Source organism: Taeniopygia guttata, chromosome 14 (genome assembly GCF_048771995.1).
Source record: "Taeniopygia guttata chromosome 14, bTaeGut7.mat, whole genome shotgun sequence".
NCBI lineage: Eukaryota > Metazoa > Chordata > Aves > Passeriformes > Estrildidae > Taeniopygia > Taeniopygia guttata.
In genome coordinates this window covers 15,216,380-15,239,051 of record NC_133039.1, presented here as the reverse complement: position 1 = coordinate 15,239,051, position 22,672 = coordinate 15,216,380, and the positions used below count along the sequence as shown (strand labels likewise).

General features: G+C 50.6%; 1 protein-coding gene across 1 annotated transcript in view; it reads right to left on the bottom strand.

Annotated features, from left to right (window-relative positions):
- Positions 1 to 3,046: 3,046 nt before the first annotated feature.
- The window catches only part of RAB40C (RAB40C, member RAS oncogene family), a 36,610-nt gene continuing 16,984 nt past the window's right edge, over positions 3,047 to 22,672 (bottom strand). Inside the window, exons 2-6 of the mRNA XM_012576506.5 lie at positions 21,099 to 21,159; positions 18,358 to 18,418; positions 8,371 to 8,448; positions 7,754 to 7,976; positions 3,047 to 5,975 (exon numbers count right to left, since the gene is read on the bottom strand). Of these exons, the coding sequence (XP_012431960.2) occupies positions 5,695 to 5,975; positions 7,754 to 7,976; positions 8,371 to 8,448; positions 18,358 to 18,418; positions 21,099 to 21,159 (704 nt within the window). The 3' untranslated portion in view covers positions 3,047 to 5,694. The remainder of the gene's footprint in view (positions 5,976 to 7,753; positions 7,977 to 8,370; positions 8,449 to 18,357; positions 18,419 to 21,098; positions 21,160 to 22,672) is intronic.

The window sequence follows — 22,672 nt, the reverse complement described above, 5'->3', positions numbered from 1 at the left end:
CGCTGACCTCAGCCTCTAACCCCGGCGAGCCCGGCGATCCCTGGGCAAACACGGGGGGAGATCAAAGGCAGAATGCAGAAAGTCTCCAAAGAGGGAGAGTGGAAGGGGGGGCGGCGAGGGGGGGGGGCGCACACAAAAACCCGTCCGGCCCACGGAGCCGAATTCCTGCAGAATGAGAAAACAGCCGGAGCCGGCGGTCCCCTCGGACGGGGCGGCCCGCGGGAGGTACGCGGAGCCCACGGAGGCCACGCTGCGGGCGGCCGGGGCTCGGCTGGCCCGGGTGTCCCCCAGCCCGCAGCGCATCTCTGGGCACTCACCGCGCCGGAGGTGCCCGGGAGCGGGACACCGGCACGGCTCCAGCCCCGTCTCCAGCCCGCATCCCACCAGTGCCGTGCTGCCGGCACAGCACCGCGTCTCCCCTGGTGGGGTGGGCGCCCACCCAGCCCCCCTGGAGGGGCTCCCCCAGCCCTCCCTCCCCAATGATTTACAGCCAGGATGTTTCCTGAGCCACACCAGACCCCGGCACATTGTGCTTGGGCTCAACCAGCACGTCCCGCACCAGCCCGGAGCTGGCAGGAGCCGGCCTCGGCTCCCCGGCCAGATCCCCCTAATCCCCGATGGAGACTGACCTGCAGCAGGAACATTTCATGGCATTTTGGGAGCATTAACTCTTCTGGCTCTGGTGAGAGCCTCAGCCCTGAGGGGGTTTTGCAGCCCCTGTGAAACAGCAAATCCGAGGGTGTTTGGCCCCAGGGAGCAGCTCAGCACCTCCAGTCTCCCTTGTTGGGGAACACGTGGTGGAGGGGACAAGAAAAAGTGGGAGCCCTTTCTTTCCTTTTTTTTTTTCCTTTTTTTTTTTTTTTTTTGGGATGGGGGGATCCAACCCACCCCAGAGCTCCATATAATGTAATTACATTCACATGTAATGGTTTGGTGCTCCTCCAGTCTGTAGCTCCTTGTGGAAGCCCTTTTGCCCCAGCAGACCAGGTGATTTGGGGGACCCTCAACACCCCCACGCTGGTGTGAGCAGGGTGCAAGCACAATGCTGTGGCCCGGTGACCTCCAGGCAGTAGCACAGACACGGTGCTGTGACCAGCCACCCCTGCCCCTTCCCTGCCTGGAGCAGCACATGGCTGCACTGCTGCTGGCTCTGGGCTGCCCGTGGTGATTCTGGGGCACCCCGGGGCCCAAACCCCAAAGCACAGTCAAGTGTGTCACCAGCTGGCCATGACCACGCATGGGGAGGGCTGGAGTGTGTCCCATGGCTGTGCCCTGAATCCCGTTCCACAGCCAAGCAGGCACCCAAGGGTCCATCCAGCTGCAGATGCTGACACTCGTGGGGAGGCTGATATTCTGCAAATAGGGAATTGCATCAGGATAGCCCAGGAGGAGCTGCCAGGGCCTGTACCCTGCATGCCCTGGCAGCCTGAAACCCCCAGACCGACCCAACAGGCCCCAGGCACCCGCTGCTGGAGATCCCTGATCCACAAACCCACAAACTCCAGCTGGGAAGCAATGTGGCAGATGCACGGCCCCCTGGGCCCCAGGGATGCAGCCCAGAGGCTTCTTTGGGGTGTCCCAGGGTCCTTGCAGGGAGGCTGGTGCAGGAGAGAAGGGGAAACAAGACCTGGAGCCCAACTTCTGCTCATACTCATGTCTTTGGGTCACTTTCAAAGATCCCAGACATAGATGAGGGTTTTACAGTCCATCTTCTCCCTCCAGGACAAGGAGGCGGCTCAGCAACATGTCTTGAAAGGAATGGTGCCATGCCACATGTCCCTGCTCCCAGAACCTCCTACACCCTATGGGCTCCTGCCCCTTCAATGCACCCGTGGGCAGCTGCACTCACATTTTCAAGCATCTTGCAGTTGCATGAAGGTCACACCTCTTCCCAGGCTATGTGGGACAGTGGGACCAATCCAAAAAACCTCACATGAGAAAGGTGGGTGCAGAGAAACATAGTGACCAAAGAGCTGCATCATCCCAGAGCAACCTGCTGCCTCCTTTCTCAGAGGAGCAGAGCCCTGAAGCTCTCCCAGCCCGTGCAGTGTTTTCCTGCCCGGCTCTTCCCGAGCAGACAGCTGCGGCCCCGCAGCCCCCGCTGCTCCGCCCTAATGGGCTCCGGCTGTCCCGACCCCACCTGAAACCACACACAGCCTTTGTTTCGGCCCTGGGAGAGGGAACAGACACTTCCAAAACCCCCTGAAGAAAGAGAGGGGAAAAAAGGGCTGTGTGACTCTTCCCTGACCAGGCTTTCACCTTAGCTCCAGGGTTTTCCAGGCTGCAGACACGATCTCATTTCCCCCTGCCCCCTCCCAGCCCCAGCAATTACTACTTAAGCTGTTAAAACAAGCGTGGCCAGTCTGGTACGAAGTGGAAAATCTGATCCTAGGGAAGTGAGAAGGCAGGGGAAAAGGGAGGTCAAGGGGAGGCGGGCTGGGAGAAGGGGATCAGACAAGAAATCTCCCTCCACCCCAGGATCAAATCCCCCTTCTCTGGGGCTCCTGGTACCTCCAAAGGCCACTCTGGTGTGACACTGGTGCTCCGCGCTCCCTGCAGCATCCTCTCCCTTTCAGTCCCACTTGTCCCAGGACGGCTTCCAGCTCGCTCCAGTCTGGGCTGCCACAGCACTTGCTGCTCCTTCAGGACCACCCAGCCCCAAAGAAGGGATTTAGGGTTTGACTGTACTTGTCCTGTGCCCGTGGAGCAGGGACTGGGCACGATTCCTGGCAAACTGCTGGGGAACGTGGCTTCCTCCAGCCACCCATGGGACCAGCCCTGTTGGAGATGACTTTGTGTTTTCTTACGGTTCCACTAGCCCAAATCAGTGGTTCTGTGAGAATCAAGAGCAGATTTATCTTCTACATCTACACAAAACGAATCACGACTCCACAGAAAATGTAACTGAAGTTATTTTGTGGATGACCTGGAAATGGGAATACACACCTGTACCACAAACAGTCCCAAATCCCCAGGCATGGGCAAAACCACCACCTTTTTCCCCTCAACCTCTTCCCAGCCCACAAAAAAGCGGATACATCTCCTCTTTTCAACTGGTAGTTCAAAACAAACAAAAAGACTTTAATTTATACAAAACAAAACCATGTAGAATCAGTTAAACAACACTGACTGTACAAAGGAATAAAAAAATAAAAGGATAGTCCAAAAAAACCCAACTCAGGAATGGTACAAGTGTTGGAGAGCAGCTACAGACTAGTGTTGACATCAGATGCAAGAATCTTTTCCTTTTAAATTAAAAAATAAAAATTTTGTTGCTGGGCAATCACTCCAGGGAAATCTTCCATCCCCACTCCAGACAGGATCTGTGAGACTTTACAGAGTGACAAAACCTAAACCAACCACAGGGAAACAGCACGGGGAGGTGGCACACGTGGCACAGCCAAAGCAAAGCAGAGGTACAGCGAGTTTTGAGACATGCAGCAGCTTGGTGATTTCAGGAAGGATCCCTTTATCCCTCTGGTCCCACACACCGGCGCCGGGCCCGGGGTGATTCCCGGGAGGAGCCGCCCTCCTGTCGGCTGTATATCCCTGTGCTGCTGAGCCAGCGATTGTCTTCTGCTGTGTGTTAAATGATGGGAAACAGGTGCCAGCCACCCAGACAGGTTCTCCAAATCCCCTGGCCTTCGTGCCACCGGGATGGCCCGGCTGGGGCTTTGCTCTTGAGCCAAAGCACCCCTTCAAAGGATTCCTCTTCCCCTCCACCTGCCTGGGGTTTAATTCTGTCCTCGCTCACTTGAGCTGGGTGATAAAGCACGAGAGAGCCGAGCCAAGAGACCTGCCCATGCTGTGCTCTGCAGGGAGGGGAGGGGGAAGCCTCTGGCACCTCCCAGGTCGGCTTGGGAGCAAGGGAAGCAATGTCCCCAGAGGGGGACGCGTCCCTCCTGTCCCTGCTGCCTGGACACAGCGGGTCCGTCGGCCATGCAGGAGCTGCAGCGGCTTCATTCTGCCCATGCAGTGCCCCAGGCTGCCTGGAAAGGGAGAGCAGAGCCAGCTGATCCCAGGAGGAGATGGCAGCACCGTACACTTCACCTGCTACCACGCTACTCTCACAGTCTACACACTCTGAGAACCTGCCACCATAGCCCAGCCCCACTGCCATGCTCCCTTCGCTTTTGGGATAAGGGCTGGGTGCTATTTCTCAGTTTGCAGGTGATTCCAGCACGGGTCAGCTGTGGAACAAAGCCAGAGAGGCAGGTGCACTTGCTTGACTGAAGATCCATCCCAAGCTAATGCCCCTCCAAGATCCAGGAGCCATCCCATGAAGCAAAGCAGTTTGCACTCCCAATCTCCTGGGATTGCTCCAAGAGCCAAGTGATTTTGCCACTGAGGGACCTGGAGATTGCCATTTCCCCGCCCCAACCTTCCACCTTCCCAGTCCCTGCTCCTTCATGCTCCAGTGGGAAAAGCCACTTCTGTCCTTTCCCACTTTCATCCAGGAGGAGCCACAGCAGCATGAGCTCAGGCAGCATCTTTGGGAAAGCAAAGCTGGAAGCAGCCAGGATCTAGGAGCTGTCACATGTACTGTCATGGATGAAGGGCACTAGAAGCAATGGATGAGACTTTGCAACAATAAGGGACAAAATTCAGCATTTTTCCTCTGCTTTAGGCACAATGCTTCCACCTCCTGCTCCCAAATCCCCTATGAGAAAGCACAAAGTGAGCAAGGCCTCCGTTGGACCCGAGCTGCCTCTTCCTCCTGCCTGCCAAAACACCCCAACCCCTCAGGACCCTGGCCTCGCTGCTCTGCTTCTCCATGCACTGCCATCCCACCCTGCCTTCAGCACTCACAGGTTCTAGGGAATGATAGGAACAGAGCAGCTTGGGGCATGTTCCACACCAATTGTCCTTTCCTTCTGCACATGTAGTATTCAAAAACACCAGCACGAGCCCAGAGGTGAGGGAAAGTCTCTTAAAGCATTTATGTGTTTTCATTGGAAAATCCTCCACTTGTCCCCTTTGCTGACACTGGGAAAGTCAATCCAGTGCTTGTATTTACATGGCTGCATAAAATTTTCCCTGACTGCTTCTTAAAAAAACCCTTAAAAAACAAGACATATTTATATATATGTATAATATTTACATAAATAAGTGAAGGCGTCAAACAGAGCACTGCCTTCCCCTTTCCAATTGGCCAACTCTTGCCTTTTTTTTTTTTGGCAACAGCAGGTTAACATCCTGGTGAAAACTGTCATTAGTCCCCTGTCCCTGTTTCTTTTTGTCTACATCCAATGATCACTATTGCATCAGCAATCTGTTCAGGAGACCAAGAGTTAAAGTTGCAGCACAGACTCTCCTTGCCTACTCCCTTAAGCCTCTCAATCTTCCATTAAATCCATTGCTCCATTGAGACTGGATGAGCTTTTTTTCCCCTTCCCCCCTCCCTAACCCGGCAGCTGCTGAATTTTCCACCCCAGGCCTAGAGGCAAAGCCCAAAGCATTCTTGGAGGGTCACTTGGCAGATCCTCTCCCCGCCAGCACTGCGGGATCCAGCCGGCACCATGCTTCTTCCTATGCCAAGCCAAAACGTGAGCACATTCCTAACGCTTGTGCGTGCCATTGGAAAAGCAACCGTGGCCCGTCTGAAAGGATCCAGTGGAAAAGGGTTCAGTGTGCAAACAGCTGTACATGGGCAGGTGGGTGTGGATCCGACAGAAGCTCAGGCTGCCCATCCTGCTAAGAGATCTTGCAGTTGTTGCGTGAGCAGTTCTGTGGGGGGCTCTGGGGCGGCCGGATGGATTTGGATCTCTTCAAGCTGTTCCCTTTGCTGCTGCTCCCGCCCCCGCTGCTGGCCAGGGAATAGGAGCGGCCGTGCATCATCACGGCGTTCATCCCGTTGGCCATGGAGAAGGATTTCAGGTGGCTCTTGATGGTGACGGGCAAGGGGAGCTTGTCGATGAGGTGCACCGGGGTGCAGGACACGATGGCTCGGCAGCACAGGTCCTGTAAGCTGAACACTGCGGGGAGAAAGGACCGCACAGTCAAGGGCCAGGAGATCTCCTGGGCTGCCCTTCCCCCACAGCTATTCCTTACACTGCACAGCTTCAGCTCCTCAGGGAGATATGTCAATAATGACTGCACAGGAGCTGGGAGAAGGGAGCAGGATATTTAGGAGAGGAGCTTGGGAAATCAAGGTGAGCTTTGCTGTTGGAGCCTTGTGCTTTGCCAGACACCAGCTTTGATGTGAACACAGGGGTAGGCACTGCCAGCCCTGCTCTGCTCAGCACCCAGGGCTGGCAGGGCCTGGCTCACATTCCTGACAGACACTTGACTTCTCAACCCATCCTCTGGCAACCAGGACATGCCTGAGAAAGAGGCAACAGTATCAGCAAATCCTGAAACAGGGCAGCGACAGCTGGGATCTGCTCAGGGAGCAGCTCTCTGTAGAGCCTCCAGGCCACAGAGATACCAGCAGGCCAAAACAGCCAGAACACCACTCTGCCCGTTCCAGTTTCCCAGCATCCTCCCAGCTCAGCCTGCCTTGGGAAGTCCCTCTCCTTGCCGGGGAATTCCCAGGCGGGGGCCACACGAGGGCACTCGTTATCTTCCTGCCTGCTGCCAAAGCCATTCCCGAGCAGGCAGATCCCCACTCCCTGCCAGGGAGCCCCGTTCGTGGAATCACAGAACCATTTCGGTTAGAAAGACCTGCTACATCATCGACTCCAACCATTCCCCCAGCACTGCCAATGCCTCCAATAAACCATGTCCCCAAGTGCCACATCTGCATTTTTCTGAACGCTTCCAGGCATGGTGACTCCACTGCTGCCATGGGCAGCCTGTTTAAGTGCCTGACCACCTTTTTTTTGTGAGGAAATTTCCCCTAATGTCTAATCTAAACCTCCTCTGGCACAATTTGAGGCCGTTTCCTTTGGCCCTTTCTATTCCCAAGCAGGCAGTCTGCAGTCACAAATCCAAGGGAAAAGATTCAGGAGAGGTCTGTGCATTCAGCCCAGTCCCTGCCCACCATCCCTCCGTGACCTGCAGACCACGGTACAGCAGCCAGGTTGGGGACAGGAGCTCAGGCAGAAAATCTGGTGACTGGGGCTGGCAAACAGGATTTTCTGAACCCGGTGAGCAGGGGCTGAAGGTCCATATGAGCAGGTCACCCCAGGAACACAAATCTGTTTGCTCAGATTGCAGTGGGACACACTGCCACCTCCAGCCCAGGAATAATGTGGGAAGTGAGATTATTCTCCTTCAAACTCAACAGGCTGAGACGTAACATGGAATTTGCTTGTGGTTTCCCTCCCTGTGGCATACATGCCTGGATATATGGAATAACCCAGCCCACTGCAGCATACTGACAGCAGGGATAAGATTTAGTCCCTTTCAGCTCCTTGGGCACACTCTGCTTCCCTCCAAAATGAAGACAGGCTGAGGCAAGGGCAAGGAGTGAGGTGCTTACACTTGGATTTATCCCACATAGTCGTTTGATTGAAGTACTTTCAACATGGGAGCTTATTTGCCCTCAGCCTCATCCAGCTTAGGTGGAAAGGCGGAGGATGCCCTAGAGCGCTTCAGGTCCCTGACATGCTGAACTGCTTTCTGGAGCTGCCCATCCCTATGCCAGCACAGGCAGCTCCTGGCTCAGCTTCAGCTTGTCTGGCTCGAGGCATTTCTCCACGTCTGGTGGATGCAGCTCCCACAGCTCCACACCTCCCACCTGCGCAGCCACGGCCCCACGGCTCCGTGCGAGCCCAAACTTCCCACCCAGAGCACCGTCCTGCCCACTGACCTCGGTTGGGTCTCCAGATCTTCTCCATGCCGTGCCGCATGAGGACGATGCGGGACAGCTCCGTGAAGGACTCGATGACATTGAAGTTGCACAGGGGGCTCACTTCAAAGAAGGTCATGCAGTTCTTCTCGGCGTAGGCACGCGCCTGCTCCGTCGGCACCTGCCGCTTGAAGGCCAGGTGCAGCCTGTTGCCCACCAGGATCCGAGGGACACCTGGAGCGTGCTGGAACAAGGAAAGAAGTGAAGAAATCATGGCTACACCCAGCATTACGCTTAGCTGTGATAGCAGCAAAGGGAAAAGGAGTAGAAGCTGCTCTGTGGCCGAGACTGCCCAGCAGCACCTCTGTGTGGTGGGGACAACTAATTTGTCACCTCCGGGTCCATTCATTTCTGAGGGAACTTCCCTGTCTTTCTTGAGCATTCCTGAGCCATTTCCTCCTTCTCCAGATTTACACAGAGGTGGAGGGCAGACACTTGCTGCTTAGCTCCATGACTGCACTGCCATCAAGTCCCCTCCACAGCAGAGCTGTTCCTGTGCCCATATCAGGCAACATCTTGGGTGACACCTCCCCATGTCTCTGCTCTAGATCATTGCACATGTTCCTCCATTCACTTACCTCATCTATTTCCTTTATCCATCGGTCTATCCCATCAAAGGACCAGCGATTAGTGATGTCGTACACCAAGAGAATTCCCTGGTGGAAGACAATCAGAAGCAATCAGGAAGTTTCATAGCAGGCAATGTAAAAGGGGCAGGACACCCTTGACAGACCCCCACGTGCAGAAACCAAGAAGCAAAGGGACAGAACATTGCTCCAGCCACACCGTTTGTGTGACGATACGGCAAAAATTGAGACAGCAGGGCTGTGCTAGTGCAGTCCCAGGTGATTAGGGAAGGTTTTACTCCTGCTTTGGCTCCGGCATCCCCCAAATAATTTCCAAAGCTGCAGTCTCTACACAGGAGGATGAACTGCCTTGGTGGCTGTATCTGGAGGAGCAAAACACACCCTTCTCCTGTCATAACTCTGAGACAAACTTGCTGAGGTACAAACACACCTTTTTTTCTATCCCCTTACACAAACAGCTGCAGTCAGTGGTGAGGTGGCAGCAGGACAGGAAGGAATTTTCAAGCACACCCCTCTTCTCCAGAACCTGTGTCACTGCGAGCCCTGTGCTGACAAGGAAGACGATGAATAATGCCGATAAGCACCACAGGATGTCCACAGACTGAGCTCTTGGGACTTGGATCCATCCAGACTTCGCTGAAGATGTTTCTCACTGTCACTGCCACACTGGCAGAGAATCTGGTGCCTGGCTTTCTTCAGGCCAGAGTCTCCATCTCACCCCAAGCCAGGCTGGCAGGACCCAGGAACATGGCCAGACTGTTGGCCACCACTCAGGTTCACAGCACCTCCCAGCAAGTGAGCTTTTCTTGAATCTGAGTATTTCTGAGGACAGACACAAGGAAAAATAGGCTGTGCCTGGCCCTGCAGGCACACAAGGCAGGAGCTGCTGCTCGGTACAAGTTGGGCACTAACAGCATTTATGGAATTGTCCTCAGCAGAGCCTTTCTGTAACCCTCCCATTATTTTTCTGACTTCTTGTCACTCTTCTTTGCAATCAAGGACATTCCAAGTGACAACAGGCACTCCAAGCTGACTTGGCAGAATCACAGTACAAGATGCCTGAATGGGAACTAGGGAGAAGGAGATGATGCTGTGCTGACAGAGGAGGAACCCAGCTGGGAAGGCAGTGCTGGATGAAAGGGAATCCAGCAGCAGCAAGACTAAGGGCAAACCAAACCAGACCATTGAGCACCAGGTTCTTCAGAATCAGCCTTGCCTGAATCAGGGGTATCCTCCAGGAACAGCCATCCCCTATAGCAAAGCAGCAGCATAAGCAGAGATCTTAAATAGGCAGAGGAAGGTCTCAGCTTTCAGCCCAGTCCTCCTATGGGAGGCCTGGATGGAGCACAGGGAAGGAGAGAGCTGAGACACTCCCAGCATCTGCCCTGGTCAGGGACCATGAAGCACCCTCATCTACCTCTGGAATTGCTCCTTTGCCTGCTGAAATGGAAGGTGTGCTACACAGATGGGAAACACAAGCTACCCAGTCCTCCCAAACCCCAGCTTTAAGGTCCTTGCTGCTGCCAACCCCTGAGAAGCCTGTGCAGAAGCTTTGTGTATGCTATACCTCAAATTTACAAAAAAAAAAATCATTACCATGAAATGTGGAGCACACAGGAATGATAAACTGGCATCTGTGCCACAGAGGCATGTGAAACCTCATAATAAAGTCCCATCTGGAGCTGGCACTAGCACTGCTCCCCCCCTCATGGCACAGCAGCCGTTCTCGGAATGCACTGGGTGTGCCTCGACCTTGTCTGCCTTCCTCTCAGCTCTTCTGGAATAAGCAGCTCTCAAAGCTTGACCAATTTTATAATTTAATAACAACTCAGATTCTTTCTCGTGGAACAATTCTGATTCTTGAGCTGTACCCCCAGCCTCACTGCCCACTGCTTCCACCTCACTCTCCAGGTGAAGTTTGTTTTTTCTGTCCTCGCTGGCCCTCCAACATCTACACATCTGCATTTGTACCTCACAGAAAGGCTCACATGCACAAAAATGGAAGGGCAGAGGGCACAAAAGGCAAGCCAGGTGGGTTGGCTTCATGTTTGACAGCCCAATACAAAGAGCAAGCCCTTCAAAGTCTGGATTTGAGGACCTGAAGGTGAGTTCACATATTGGCAGAAGCATCTGTGAGGTGGGGGAAGCATCTTCAGTTTTCTTCAAGGGAAGTCTAAAGCTCCTACCTAGAGTCCATAATTTTTTGTAGTCTCATTTCTAGGACAGTCCAAAAACTTCATAAACAAAAGAAATGGAGGCTCTTTCTGTTTTGGAGGAGAAAAGGATCAGTTTCTCCTAGATTTACAGAGGAAAAATAAGAAGGAAGTAATGATTTTCCATAATTAAAAAATCCCACAAAAGCAAAGATACTAATTCTCAAGGGCCCAATCTGGAAATACCTGCTAGCAGGATACATCACATTTTAATTGCATATTGGAAAAAAAAAAAAAAAAGACTCTGAGCTTCCTTTCAATTTTTCCTCTATTTGTTTTGATTTCCAGCTTCCAAAGTTGTGTGTGAGAATTAATGAGAGTCAGGAAATAACGAAGAGAGGGTTTGATGAGCCCCTTCCAACACAAATGGCCAGCAAGATAAATAAAGTCTACTTGCTTCATTTCTGGATTGACAAGTTCCTTCAGCCAAGAAAAATAGACCCAAGACCTAGTTTGTGATGATTATTTCTGCCAGGAATATGCCTGAGGAGGAGAGAGTTTTTAAGCTTGCTGGCAGCTTTTGCCTGGATCTTCTTTGAATAAAATAAGGAGAAAACTTCAGCAAAAACACACCCCTAATGTTTTCAGCAGGGTGGAAGGTCAAGACCATGATTTCTACACGCAAAATATGACCCTTTGTCTGCCAGCTGAGCCCCCAAGCCACACCATAGCTCCAGCACACGTTTAGATTGTCCAGGAAAGCTTCTCAAAGGTCAGAAGACACGGAGGCCAAGTTGCCCTTGCTCCATCCCCATCCTGCCCAGCTGGGTATGGAGCCCAGCTGTGCTGAGGCTCAGCAGGGGCAGGAAGAAGCTGCTCAACCCTGGCCAGCTCCTGCTGCTGCCAGATAACCTCACACTGCTTCCAAGTAGCACTGGCATGCTGCAGACACCACATCTCCAGAGCACACATCCCAAATCCACTCTGTCATTGCCATTTCTGCCCCAGAGAGAACAGCACTCAGTCATGCACAAGGAGGGAGCTGGCTCCATCTCTGCAGACAGTTCCAAGTAAGATCTGTCAGGCTTTTTTAAAGTCTCCTTTGGAGTAACATGCACAGAATTTTAATTTCCTCAACTCAACAAATGAACAGTTTCCCATTTGCAGCCTAATTTGCTCTCTAAGTGCTTAGATGGTTGTCAACACCCTATTATCTCCACAGCTTTCAACTTTTAGTTTCACAAAGCCCTTTTGTACCATTATGTACCCCCGGTTCCCACAGTAGGGGATGCAAAGCTCCACGCTCAGCTTCTCAGACCAAGGAGACCTGGACCCCTCACAACCCTCCAAGAGCCTTCCTTCATTTCCTCCTCAGTCTGCCTTCAGCTTCTGTGTAGGTAGAAGCTGACTGGACTCATCCCCAGATCCATCTGGGGTCTTTTCACAGTTGAATTTTCAGAGTTCTTTCCCACTCTGGTTTTGTTCCACACTACTGGGATTGGCAAAATCCTCAGCAGCCAGTGTTTCCACATGAGTGCCTCACATAGTGAACAAGGAACACAGACAGACCAGCAGTTATTGTCTCCAGCAGCACATGTGAACACTTACTCTGCCAAAACCCAAATTTGCTTCCAGCAGGAGCTTACACAAAGATCTGTCCATGTAACTGAGGTGGTGGTGGGGAAATATCATCTCTGCCTGCTTGCAGCAGGTTTGGACTATGTTTATAATCAGAAAGCTTTTAAAGGTAAGAGAAAATCAACTTGCACACTCTCATTGCAAAGCAGGCTTGTCTAAAAAGGCTTCCCAGATGCTTTAGGGGCTTCCAGCACACAAGAAGCTGCTAGGAACACTTGCACAACTGCCAAGGACCTCAGCCCAATGCAGGTGACAGGGTGGCCAGGAAAGTGTCACTTGTTGATATTCTCCACTGATGGAAAAAAGCTGTTGCTGAAGAAGGCTGAAGAGCCCCTCAGAGTGAATTTTCTGTCCCACAGGATGAAATAAACCTTAAACAGAAGGCCCAGTGCTGACAGGAACCAGAACACTCTGTCTCCTGCCTGCTCTTTCAAATCTCCATTTGATCGTGGCTTTCCAGCTGGCACCTTGCACCTTGGCTCATGGGCAGTGACATCCTGCTGCCAAACCTCTTCCCAACATTGGGGATTATTTATCACCAAGCTTTTGATGAGTATTTTGGCAGGCAGGGCAGGCTTCTCCAGCAGCTGGACAATCCTGCCCAAATGACCCAAGGCAGGTGAGGTAGTTATAGCAACCAAAAAAGCCATAATGGGGGGCTGAATCTACACCTGAGTCTGCTGAGCTGCCAAAAATCCATCACCTTCCTGCATACTAAGAAGCCCTGAGCAGGATAAACAGCAGCTCCTCAAACCACCTGCCTAAGCAGAACTCAACAACATCCATCCTTTCTTTAGGGCTGCAGCTTTGCTGCAGGATGGGAGCATTTTATCACACTGTCTGGGAAGAGTTTGGCAGCCCCATTTTCAGAAAGTTTAAATCAATGGCATATGAGGACATCAGGAACGATCCTAACACTGCTTCTTCCTGGCTAGCTCAGGAAGCACCACCACAGCTCTTTCTCCCCTCTGTGTTCACTCTTGGTATAGTTTGCATTTGCTCACAGCAGCCAGAACAGTCCCAGCTGCTCAAACAGCCGAGATCAGCGAGCCAGCTCTGCTGGAATGACTGAGACCTAGAAGCCAAGCAGAAAAGGAACAGGAGTTCAAGAGCAAAAAAGATTTCTGCAGCACCTTTAAGCACACAAAATACTTTTCACTGTACCCCATGCTACGACAATTTGCATAAAAATCTTTCTGCATCACAGCAAGTTCCAGACTGCCCAAGCTGGCTCTGCAGGGCACAACACTATTTGGTTTCCACCTCCTTCTCCTCCCTGGCCCTGCAGCCACCATGACTGGCTACACACTCCCCCTGCCCCATCAGTACCTGGAGGCCAGTGCTCTGCTATCCAGACTCAAATGCTCCTCTTTTGCCCCAAAAGGAGACCCTGAAGTGATGTGCTCAGGACCTGCTGGCCCATCAGACCCCAACAGAAAAGGGGATGAAGTGGAAACTCAACACCTAGGGAAGTAGGAGAAGAGGAGAGGGGTCCCAGGCACACCAGCACCACAAGCTTCCACCTGGAGCCCAAGAGCTCCTTGTGCTTCTGATGAGATCAGATCTGCTAACAGGGCAGGGAGGAAGATAAAAGACCTGTGATCCTCACAGCAAACCCTGAGGCAATCATGCTGGAAGAAGGGGCTGGTTCTTGTTCAGAGCCAGTTCATCAGGGGCAGCAAAGATGTTTTACTGCAGATAATTTCAAGAGGAAGAAGTTCCTGCTGAATATGAAAGTCACATGGCTCAGGACCCAGGCCAGTGGTGTGGAGTTGAACCTGGGGAAGGCATCAAGGTACTGGAGTCCTTTCCCTGGGAAGGGACCAGCCAGAAGTTCAGCCTGAAAACTGCACCAGGCCGTGCCATGAGGGGAAAAAAGAACTCCCAAGAAGGTCTGATTGCTGTCTAGAGTCTGTTTTTTCATGTTGCAAGCTCTCCAGGGTCTACTTCAGAAAATTCAGTTTTATCACTACACTTGAGAAACAATAAAGAGTGTGTGGGAAAGTCAGGCATGCTTCCCTGGCTTGGAGGCCCTTTTCATACCAAGTATTCTCTTAAGCACTGGCTATTCAGACCAGGATAAGGGCTGCCAGGTTGCTGAGCCAGCCTCCTGCCCTCACAGCCAACCTGTACAAGTCCTCTCTGGAACCTCCTTCTTCAAGCTCCTCTTGAGCTCTTTAGTCCTCTGCTCTGTGAGAACCTTGCACTAATTCTCAGCGTGAAGGTGCTCAAGGCCAGTTTACACCAATCTGTTCTTGTACAAATATCACACTGAACTTCAAACAGAGCTTTTCCCATGCTGGTACCTCTCTTCTCTGCTGGATTTGTTCTTCCTGAGCTTTTGGCTTTTAGTTCCAATGAGCTGTTTCTCTTCCCTCCAAGAGGATTTGCGTCAGCCTTCCTACAGCAAAAGTCTTGAAGCCTGATGATTCCAAGACAGTAGAAAGGAAAGCAGACAGCTGCAGCTAAGAAGCCACTACAGCACACAGCCCTGAATACATCCTCCAGAGCACACCTGGAGTATTGCACCCTGCTCTGAGGCCTCCAACATAAAAGGGATGTGGACATCTTGTAACAGTCCATCTCATGAAGATGCTCCAAGGGCTGGAGCCCCTCTGCTCTGGAGCCAGGCTGGGAGAGCTGGGGGTGCTCAGCTGTAGAAGAGAAGGCTTCAAGGAAAGCTCAGAGCCCCTTCCAGGGCCTAAAGGGGCTCCAGGACCACTGGAGAGGGACTTTGGATAAGAGTATAAAATGACAGGACACAGGGAATGGTTCCCACTGCCAGAGGGCAGGGATGGATGGGATATTGGGAAGGAATTGTTCCCTGGGAGGGTGGGCAGGCCCTGGCACAGGGTGCCCAGAGCAGCTGTGGCTGCCCCTGGATCCCTGGCAGTGCCCAAGGCCAGGCTGGACAGGGTATGGAGCAGCCTGGGATAGTGGGAGGTGTCCCTGCCTGGACATGGCAGGGGGTGGAATGGGATGGGCTTTAAGGTTCCTTCCAACCCAAACCACTCCATAACTCTAAATCAGAGAACTCAGAGGCATTTTGTGTTTCTCTGCTGAGACCACATAGGTTATGCTGTATTTATGCTAAGGCCATGCCAGAATAAGTCAGCTTCTGCATACTGAAAATAACTGGAGGTGTTGGAAGTCCATCACTGCAGTCACACAGGCATTTGTTATTCAAAACAAACAGTCCTCTTGCTTTAGTTAACCATTCAGAATATAAATTTAGATACTTTCCTCTTCCACTTAAAAGTTGTGGTGAGTTATTTAAGAGGCATGGTATCTGTATTCCTGTTAATACAGGAATAACACTGGAACATCACATGGGAGCCAACTACTTGGTGCTGAAAACAATCTGAGTTTTACTCCAAGCCACCTGGAGAAGACTGTACAAGGACTCCAGTCATTTTCAAGAGGCACTTTCCTTGTGCTCCTGGGAACTTTCAGAAGGCCTGGAGAGACTTCCCTTGGGAATTACCCCTCCTCATCCTAGGCAGGCTTGCTCCTTAGGGCTGATTTGGTGCTTTTAAGTATTGATTGTTTGGGCAGACCAGGATTAAGGCATTACAACAGCACTTTGGAAAAGGCATTTGTTGCATAAGCAGAGGGCAGTCTTGAGGCAAAGGTGTGAGCTACACCTTGCTGTGCAAGTGAGCTCCATTCCCCAGCATTCAGCAGTGAAATGCTCTCTACAACTTCCTGAAAGGAGGTGGGAGTCAGGTGGAGATTGGTCTCTTCTCCCAGGTAACAAGTGACAGGGTGAGAAGAAGCAACCTCAAGTTGTGCTACAGGGAAGTTTAGATTGCATTTCGGGGTAATTTTTTCACTGAAAGGGTGGTCATGCATTGGCACAGGCTGGCAAGTGCACTGGTGGAGTCACTATCCCTGGAGATGTTAAAAAAATTCACGTAGAATGTGGTGCTCAGAGACAGAGTTTAGCTGGGGCCTTGGCAGTGCTGGGCTCCTGGTTTGACTTGATGATCTCAGAGGGCTTTTTCAACCTCAGTGATCCCATGATTCTATAAAGCATTCCCATTAGAAGTCCCCGTGCCTGGCTGATGAGGTTCACTGTCTCTCAGACTCACTCCTTGGGAGGTGTAGGCAGTGAGATGGATGAGGCAACCTTGCTGATGTTCAGGTGAGAGCTCCTCCAGCAATATTGATAAATACAGCTGAAAGTCAAGAGGAATGAAGAGAAAATCAATCCCTCTCAAGCCTGCAGGCAGCCAGGTACATGACTCTTTGAGGCACCCAAATGTAGTGTCCAGGGAGAACAGGCTGCAGGAATCTCACGGAGGGGCTGTGCCAGTGCCTCACAGCTCCATGCAGGTTCCAGACAGACGTGTGTCTCTCCCCATCCAATTGGAGTGTTCTCATCACTGCTCATTTCAGCTTTGCCCCGTGCCCCAGTCTGCCCTGTGGCAGCAGCAGGTACAAGGTCTGGTGCATGGGCTCAGACTCTGAGGGTGCAGCCCTGCCAAGACACAGCACTTGCTCTGAGGAGCTCCCAGGACACACCAAGGGGAGTCACCACTGTGCACAGTGGCTGCACACAGGGCTAAAAGCTTCAGGTGGTGTTCCTGGACACAGTAGCTGCTGCTTTCCATTCCCAGTTTGATCTGATCAGCTGACACAGCAAGGTCTTAGAAACAGCCTGACTGAAGCTGAGTTCTGTGCTCACCAGAAAACCACACTGACCAGTTATATTCACTTCTAACTGGTGAGGGAAGCAACATGGCCTCAAGCCCACAGGTTCCGTGAGGAGGCTGTGGATTCCTGATCCCTGAAGTGTTCAAGGCCAGGCTGGATGGGGTTTGGAGCACACTGCTCTAGTGGAGGGTGTCCCTGCAGATGGGAGAAGGGTTGGAATGAGATGAGCCTTAAGGTCCCTTCCAACATAAACTGTGATTATGTGATTGAGGCTCCAGATTTTTCTGCAATGTAGTAAAGGCTGAAAGAAAAGGAAATGTAGAAGCTGACAGAAATTCGGACATGGGACTGAACATGTGAACGGCAGATCTTCACTCTCCCACTGCAGAACTCCATCTCTCCTTCCCTTACACTTCTCTGCAAGCACCAGGAAATTGGCCTCTGCTTCAAAGGAGTTGCCTCAAAGCATCCAGACCACCAGAGATGTGCACTAACATGAATAAACAGGACACAGGGGTAGATCTCAACAACACACCCCAGGTAAGGTGCTCCTGTAACTACTGTACAAGTAAATTTGCAGGAAGTCAGAGAAAGAGAACAACATGGATTTTGCCAATTAGCAAAGCAAAGGTCTACAGATACAAGGAGCAAAAAGCCAAGAGTGGTAAGAGCTTGAGTAGAAGTACAGTGTTTCCCAAAGGCTGGCAATCTCCCAGGATACTGGCCTGCTCAGGAGGCTGATACACAGCCTCTGACTCCTAGTGTCTAACGGAGGAGGAATTTTCTCTAAAGCTTTCCAACTTGAAAACAATAAGGAAAATAAAGTAACTCATTTAACTTAGGTAAACTTTATCCTGGAGGTACCCTGCACAACAGCAGAACTGTCAGAAATCACTATTAAACAGCAATTTTCCAGAGGACCACAAGATTTTGGCACTGTTGAGGATCTTGATGCTATTCTGGAGCAGGGCCCAAAGGAGAAACTCAAAATGTAACACTCTGCCTCATGTTTTGAGGAACACACATACTTTACGTTCCAATTGAGCTGCTCTAGTTTCAAGTCTGCCTCAAACACACAAGTAGGAGCCACCCCTATTTTTGGAACTGACTCGAAAGCAACACAGACTGGAAGAACTCCACTGGGAAAGCCAGTGCCATATTTAAACAAATTTTAAAAACCTCAGAAAGTAGAGTTCCCACATTAAAGCTGAGGCAGATCTAGAGCGAGAATTGCTTCATCCTCTCTAACGACCTCTCAGCCCTCCTCTAGAAATTAAGACTGAATATTGTCTGCACAGACCTTTTCTGTAGGAGTTTAGCAAAGTCTGCCATTCGCTCCCTTCTCTCCCACCACTTCATAAGAACAGAATCCCAGGCAACACGACAACATTTAGTGTCTCTTATCATCTACAGAGATCCTTTTAGTGATCAGTGCATTCCTCTTCAGAGCTCTTTACTACGGCAGGAAAGACTTACACAGCCTAAAGTTAAAGCAAATGTGTCCCATCAAAGCCCTGAGAGCAGCACTTACCTGGGCTCCCCTGGAGTAGGATCTGAAAATAGTGCAAAATCTTCCTTGCCCTGAGGTGTCCCTAAACACAGAAAAGTAACAGTTATGAGATGTGGAGAACTGACTCCCATACTGCACATTTCCTACTGGCCATAAAGAAATAAAATAAAAATCAGGGTTGATCTTGTCAGATCTTTAGGATGTGCATGGTACCCAAAGTCCTCTGCATGATGGGTTCTTCTAGGGAAGAATATCTCTACCTTTGGGTACGGTTGTCACTGTCATTGTGCTTCCCATGGAGTAAGTACAAGCCCAAACTACTTGGCTGCAGCACTACCTGATGATGAGTGAGGGTGTAAGTCATTTTACTCCCCTGGGCAAAGGATTTTCTACCCAGTTCCCTTCAGTCCTAGTCCCTTCAGGAGCTCAAAGTCAGAGTGAGTCTGCAGAGATGTCCCAGCCATGGAGAACAGCCAACCAAAATATGGCTACTCACAGGAGAAGCAATTGCCTTGCACTAGGCTTCACCTGTTTTTACAGTACATTTTAACTAAAATAAAGGGAATTCTCTTTATACCCAGATCCCTAACAGACCTGGGCTATATACCCTACAGAAAGCTGAGGATCAGGAGTGGGTACAGTGTTTCTAGACCACTGTGACAATAAGGGGCTTTTCAGTCACTAGAATTTGTCCTGTCTGGACAAGGTGCAGCTAAGTTTGACAACACTGCCAGCATCTCTCAGTGCCCTTCTGGAACAAGACACTGGAGTCCAGCACTCTGATTTAACCAAGATATACTGAAATGTGTCAGGCTAATCAGAGACACATTATGGTGTTTCTCAAATCTATTCCCTGGGCCAGGATAAAAGACACTTTAATGACCTCTGAGAAGGCTGAAGAATCCCTCAGCCTCAGATTTGCAGCTCTAGAAAAAACATACTGACCTCACATGAAGAAGAGTCATTTTTTCAGCTATAAAGCTTTGTAGGATCCTGGACATCAATCTAACAGCCTGTGCTTACATGTCCCCTCCCTTGACAATCAAATACTGAGTAAGTAATGGTAAAAGATTACACTAAGGCATCATCAATCAGTGTTACCAGCTTTTCAGTTTCTGTGCTGCTCTCCAGCTCAAGAATTACGTTATAAAAAGACTGTTTCAAGAGGGAAGCACTAAGTTACTACACACTTGGGGCTGAAATGTTAAAATAGGTATCTTACAAGAGAGACAAGAATGCAAGAGGCACATAAAAACATGGAGGCTAGAAGAAATAAATTAGCAGCTTCTGTTCTTTTTTGTAAGAAAAATTAGGGCATGCAGCTTCCGAGAGCAGGGGTGTAATTAAACCACCAAACTACACACTGCTAGAGACAGTCACTGGGGCTGAGAACATGGAGTTCATTCCTATTTAATAATTCACACATGTTACTAATATTCTTATTACTTGACCCAAGCATTTGTAAGGGCATATTTAACTTCATGTTTTAGGACCTGTGTCATTCCCTAATTCCCGGATCTGTGTGAAAACCAGGGTAGGGACAGAATACCTATCCTGTCCTTCCCTTCCCTCTTCCATCTCCACAGACTGCTGTGTCAGCTTCTCAGCAAGTCAGACAAAGCTCAGCCAGAAGACTCCAGCCGTCCCTCTGGTGCTGGCAGATAAGGCAGGGGTTGCTCCTCCCATGCAGTATTCTCCCATCTCTGTCCCAGGCTCTGGTCACTCCAGTCAGTCCTGCTCTCCAGGGGTTCACCCTACCCTGATGTGGTGATGTCAGTTCACTGGTTGTCTATATTTTCTACTCAAGGCATGGAGAAATATCCAGCTGGTGAGAGACCAAGGGTTTCACCTGTTTTATTCTTCTACTTTCCTTCTCTTGTTTCTATTTCTCATCCTTGAATATCAGGAAAATCCAGTATTGCATCCAAAACAATACTAGTCCCTCAGTGATTGAGAGCAGTAAGAGAACACAGAATGATGTTACAGTTTGGTTGGAAGTGATGTAATTCACCAACCAGTTCAAACCCCATGCCATGGGCAGGGACACCTTCCACTGTCCCAGGCTGCTCCAAGCCCTGTCCAGCCTGGCCTTGGGCACTGCCAGGGATCCAGGGGCAGCCACAGCTGCTCTGGGCACCTGTGCCAGGGCCTGCCCACACTCACAGGGAACAATTCCTTCCCAATATCCCATCCATCCCTGCCCTCTGGCAGTGGGAGCCATTGTCCTGTCACTCCAGGTCCTTGTCCCCAGTCCCTCTCCAGCTCTCCTGGAGCCCCTTTATGCCCTGGAAGGGGCTCTGAGCTCTCCCTGGAGCCTTCTCTTCTGCAGGTGAGCACCCCCAGCTCTCCCAGCCTTGCTCCAGAGCAGAGGGGCTCCAGCCCTTGGGGCATCTTCATGGCCTCCTCTGAAACTGTTCTAACATATCCATGTGCTTCTTGTGCCAGGAGCTCTGGACAGCAGAACTACAGGAGGTGGGGTCTCAAGTGCAGAGTAATGATGAAAATGGTCAGTTATGACAGACATTGACTGAATTCAGACTATTCCAGCAAAGAGAAGCATGGTTTTTGTGCTGCTTGACTGACAGAAAGGAATCTTGTTTGCCATAATAACTTTCTGGTAAGAATAGCCAGGAAGTCCCACCACACCCCCAGGGATTGTCCATGCTCTCCACAGCCCGGTACAGCGTCCCCCCAGCCCTGTGACCCTGCTCACCTGACCTGAGCTCCCAGGGTTTGGGTTAGAAAGGCTCAGAAACACTCACCAGAGCTCCAGCTTAACCCTTCTGCCATCCAACAAGATAGTAGTGGTCTTGTAGTCAATTCCTGAAAGAAAAGCAATGAAAAGCTCAGCAAACCCTGAGAACATCTTCAGAGATGCACAAGATCCTTGCCCTGCCCGCATGGAGATCTCATTTCATGTTTTCTAAAGGGATGTTTTCTCCTCCTTGTTCTGCTGCCTCTTTGAGGAGAGCTACAGAGACCTGACAGGATCAGACTTCTGTCTCCTCCACAGCAAACACTGCTCTGTGGAGCTCTATCCCTCCTCCCTGAAAACAGCATTAACCCCTACATTGCTGCTAACTTCTTCATTGTGCTTTTAAATCTCTCAGAACTTGAGCTGTAGGAGAAGTTGGCTGGGTCTTAGAGCAACCGGAAGGTGTCCCTGACCATGGGAGAGGGGATGGAACAAGGCAAGCTTTGGGGCTCATTCTAACCCAAATCACTCCATGATTCTCTGATATTCAGTGATTTGTAGCATTATCCCATATGGCAGTGATAAATTAGACTTTTGGGGGGTGAGCCACAGACAAACATTTAGATACATCTCTGCTACATCAGCCTGCAGTCCCAATATTTCTCAAACACCACCGCCTGCAGCCACAGGGCATTTTGGGAGATGTTACAGGAAGGCTGTCCAAAGATTGCTGTCTCTTCTTCTGAGCAGCTCTGGGGTGTGGATCACAGTGGGCCAGGTAAAGGCAGGACACACTCCTCCCTTGTGAAGGGCTGAGAAGCAGCACAGACATTTGCTTTTGCTTTTCACAGAGCTCCAGCACCGGAGCAGCAGAAACCCCCAAACCGCAACACACAGCTGTGCTGGCATGCAACTCACTCACACACGGGTGTCCACTATCTTCAGATACATAAGAAATTTGTTAAAACTGGGAGCCTGTCTCACAGTCAGACTGAAAAGTTTGAAAGAAAACAACTCCCTTTGCAAGCAACAGCCCCAAACTACATGGAACACAGCATTCCCTGCAGCCCCAGGCACAGGGCAAGAGGCACAACTGCACCTCCCACCTCCTTCCCAGAGCCAAGGGGCACCAGGTGCCCAGGAAAAGCAGCTTCTTGGCAAGCTCTAGCTAATAAGCTTCAAGGGTAGTGAAGTTGCATAAACAAAGCACAGAGCACCATTACTGCACACCCACTGAAGCATCAACTAATTTACAACCTTTTAATAAAGCAGAATCACTTCACTCTAATTACATCAACTTTAGTTCTTCTTCTTGCCAACAGATATCAAAATTTGAATCTCTATTAAAACCCCACACTGTTGTGTTATGACCTGCATTTCCCTTTTCCTGCAAGGAGAACACTGCCCTGACAACCAAACAGACAAGTTTGTCAATAAAGCAAATGGATTTTTCTGAGTCATCCGCAGGAGTTCCCTGTTAGTGAAAAACAAATTAGATTTCAGCCTTCATAGGGTGCTATAAAAAGCAATAAAGATAATTATCTTAAATTCCAACTATTTCCAGTGCTTTATCACAGAAAATAGGCAGTTTACATTTTATCTTCCTCCAGAGACAAGTGAATGATCTGTATTTATTTCCAG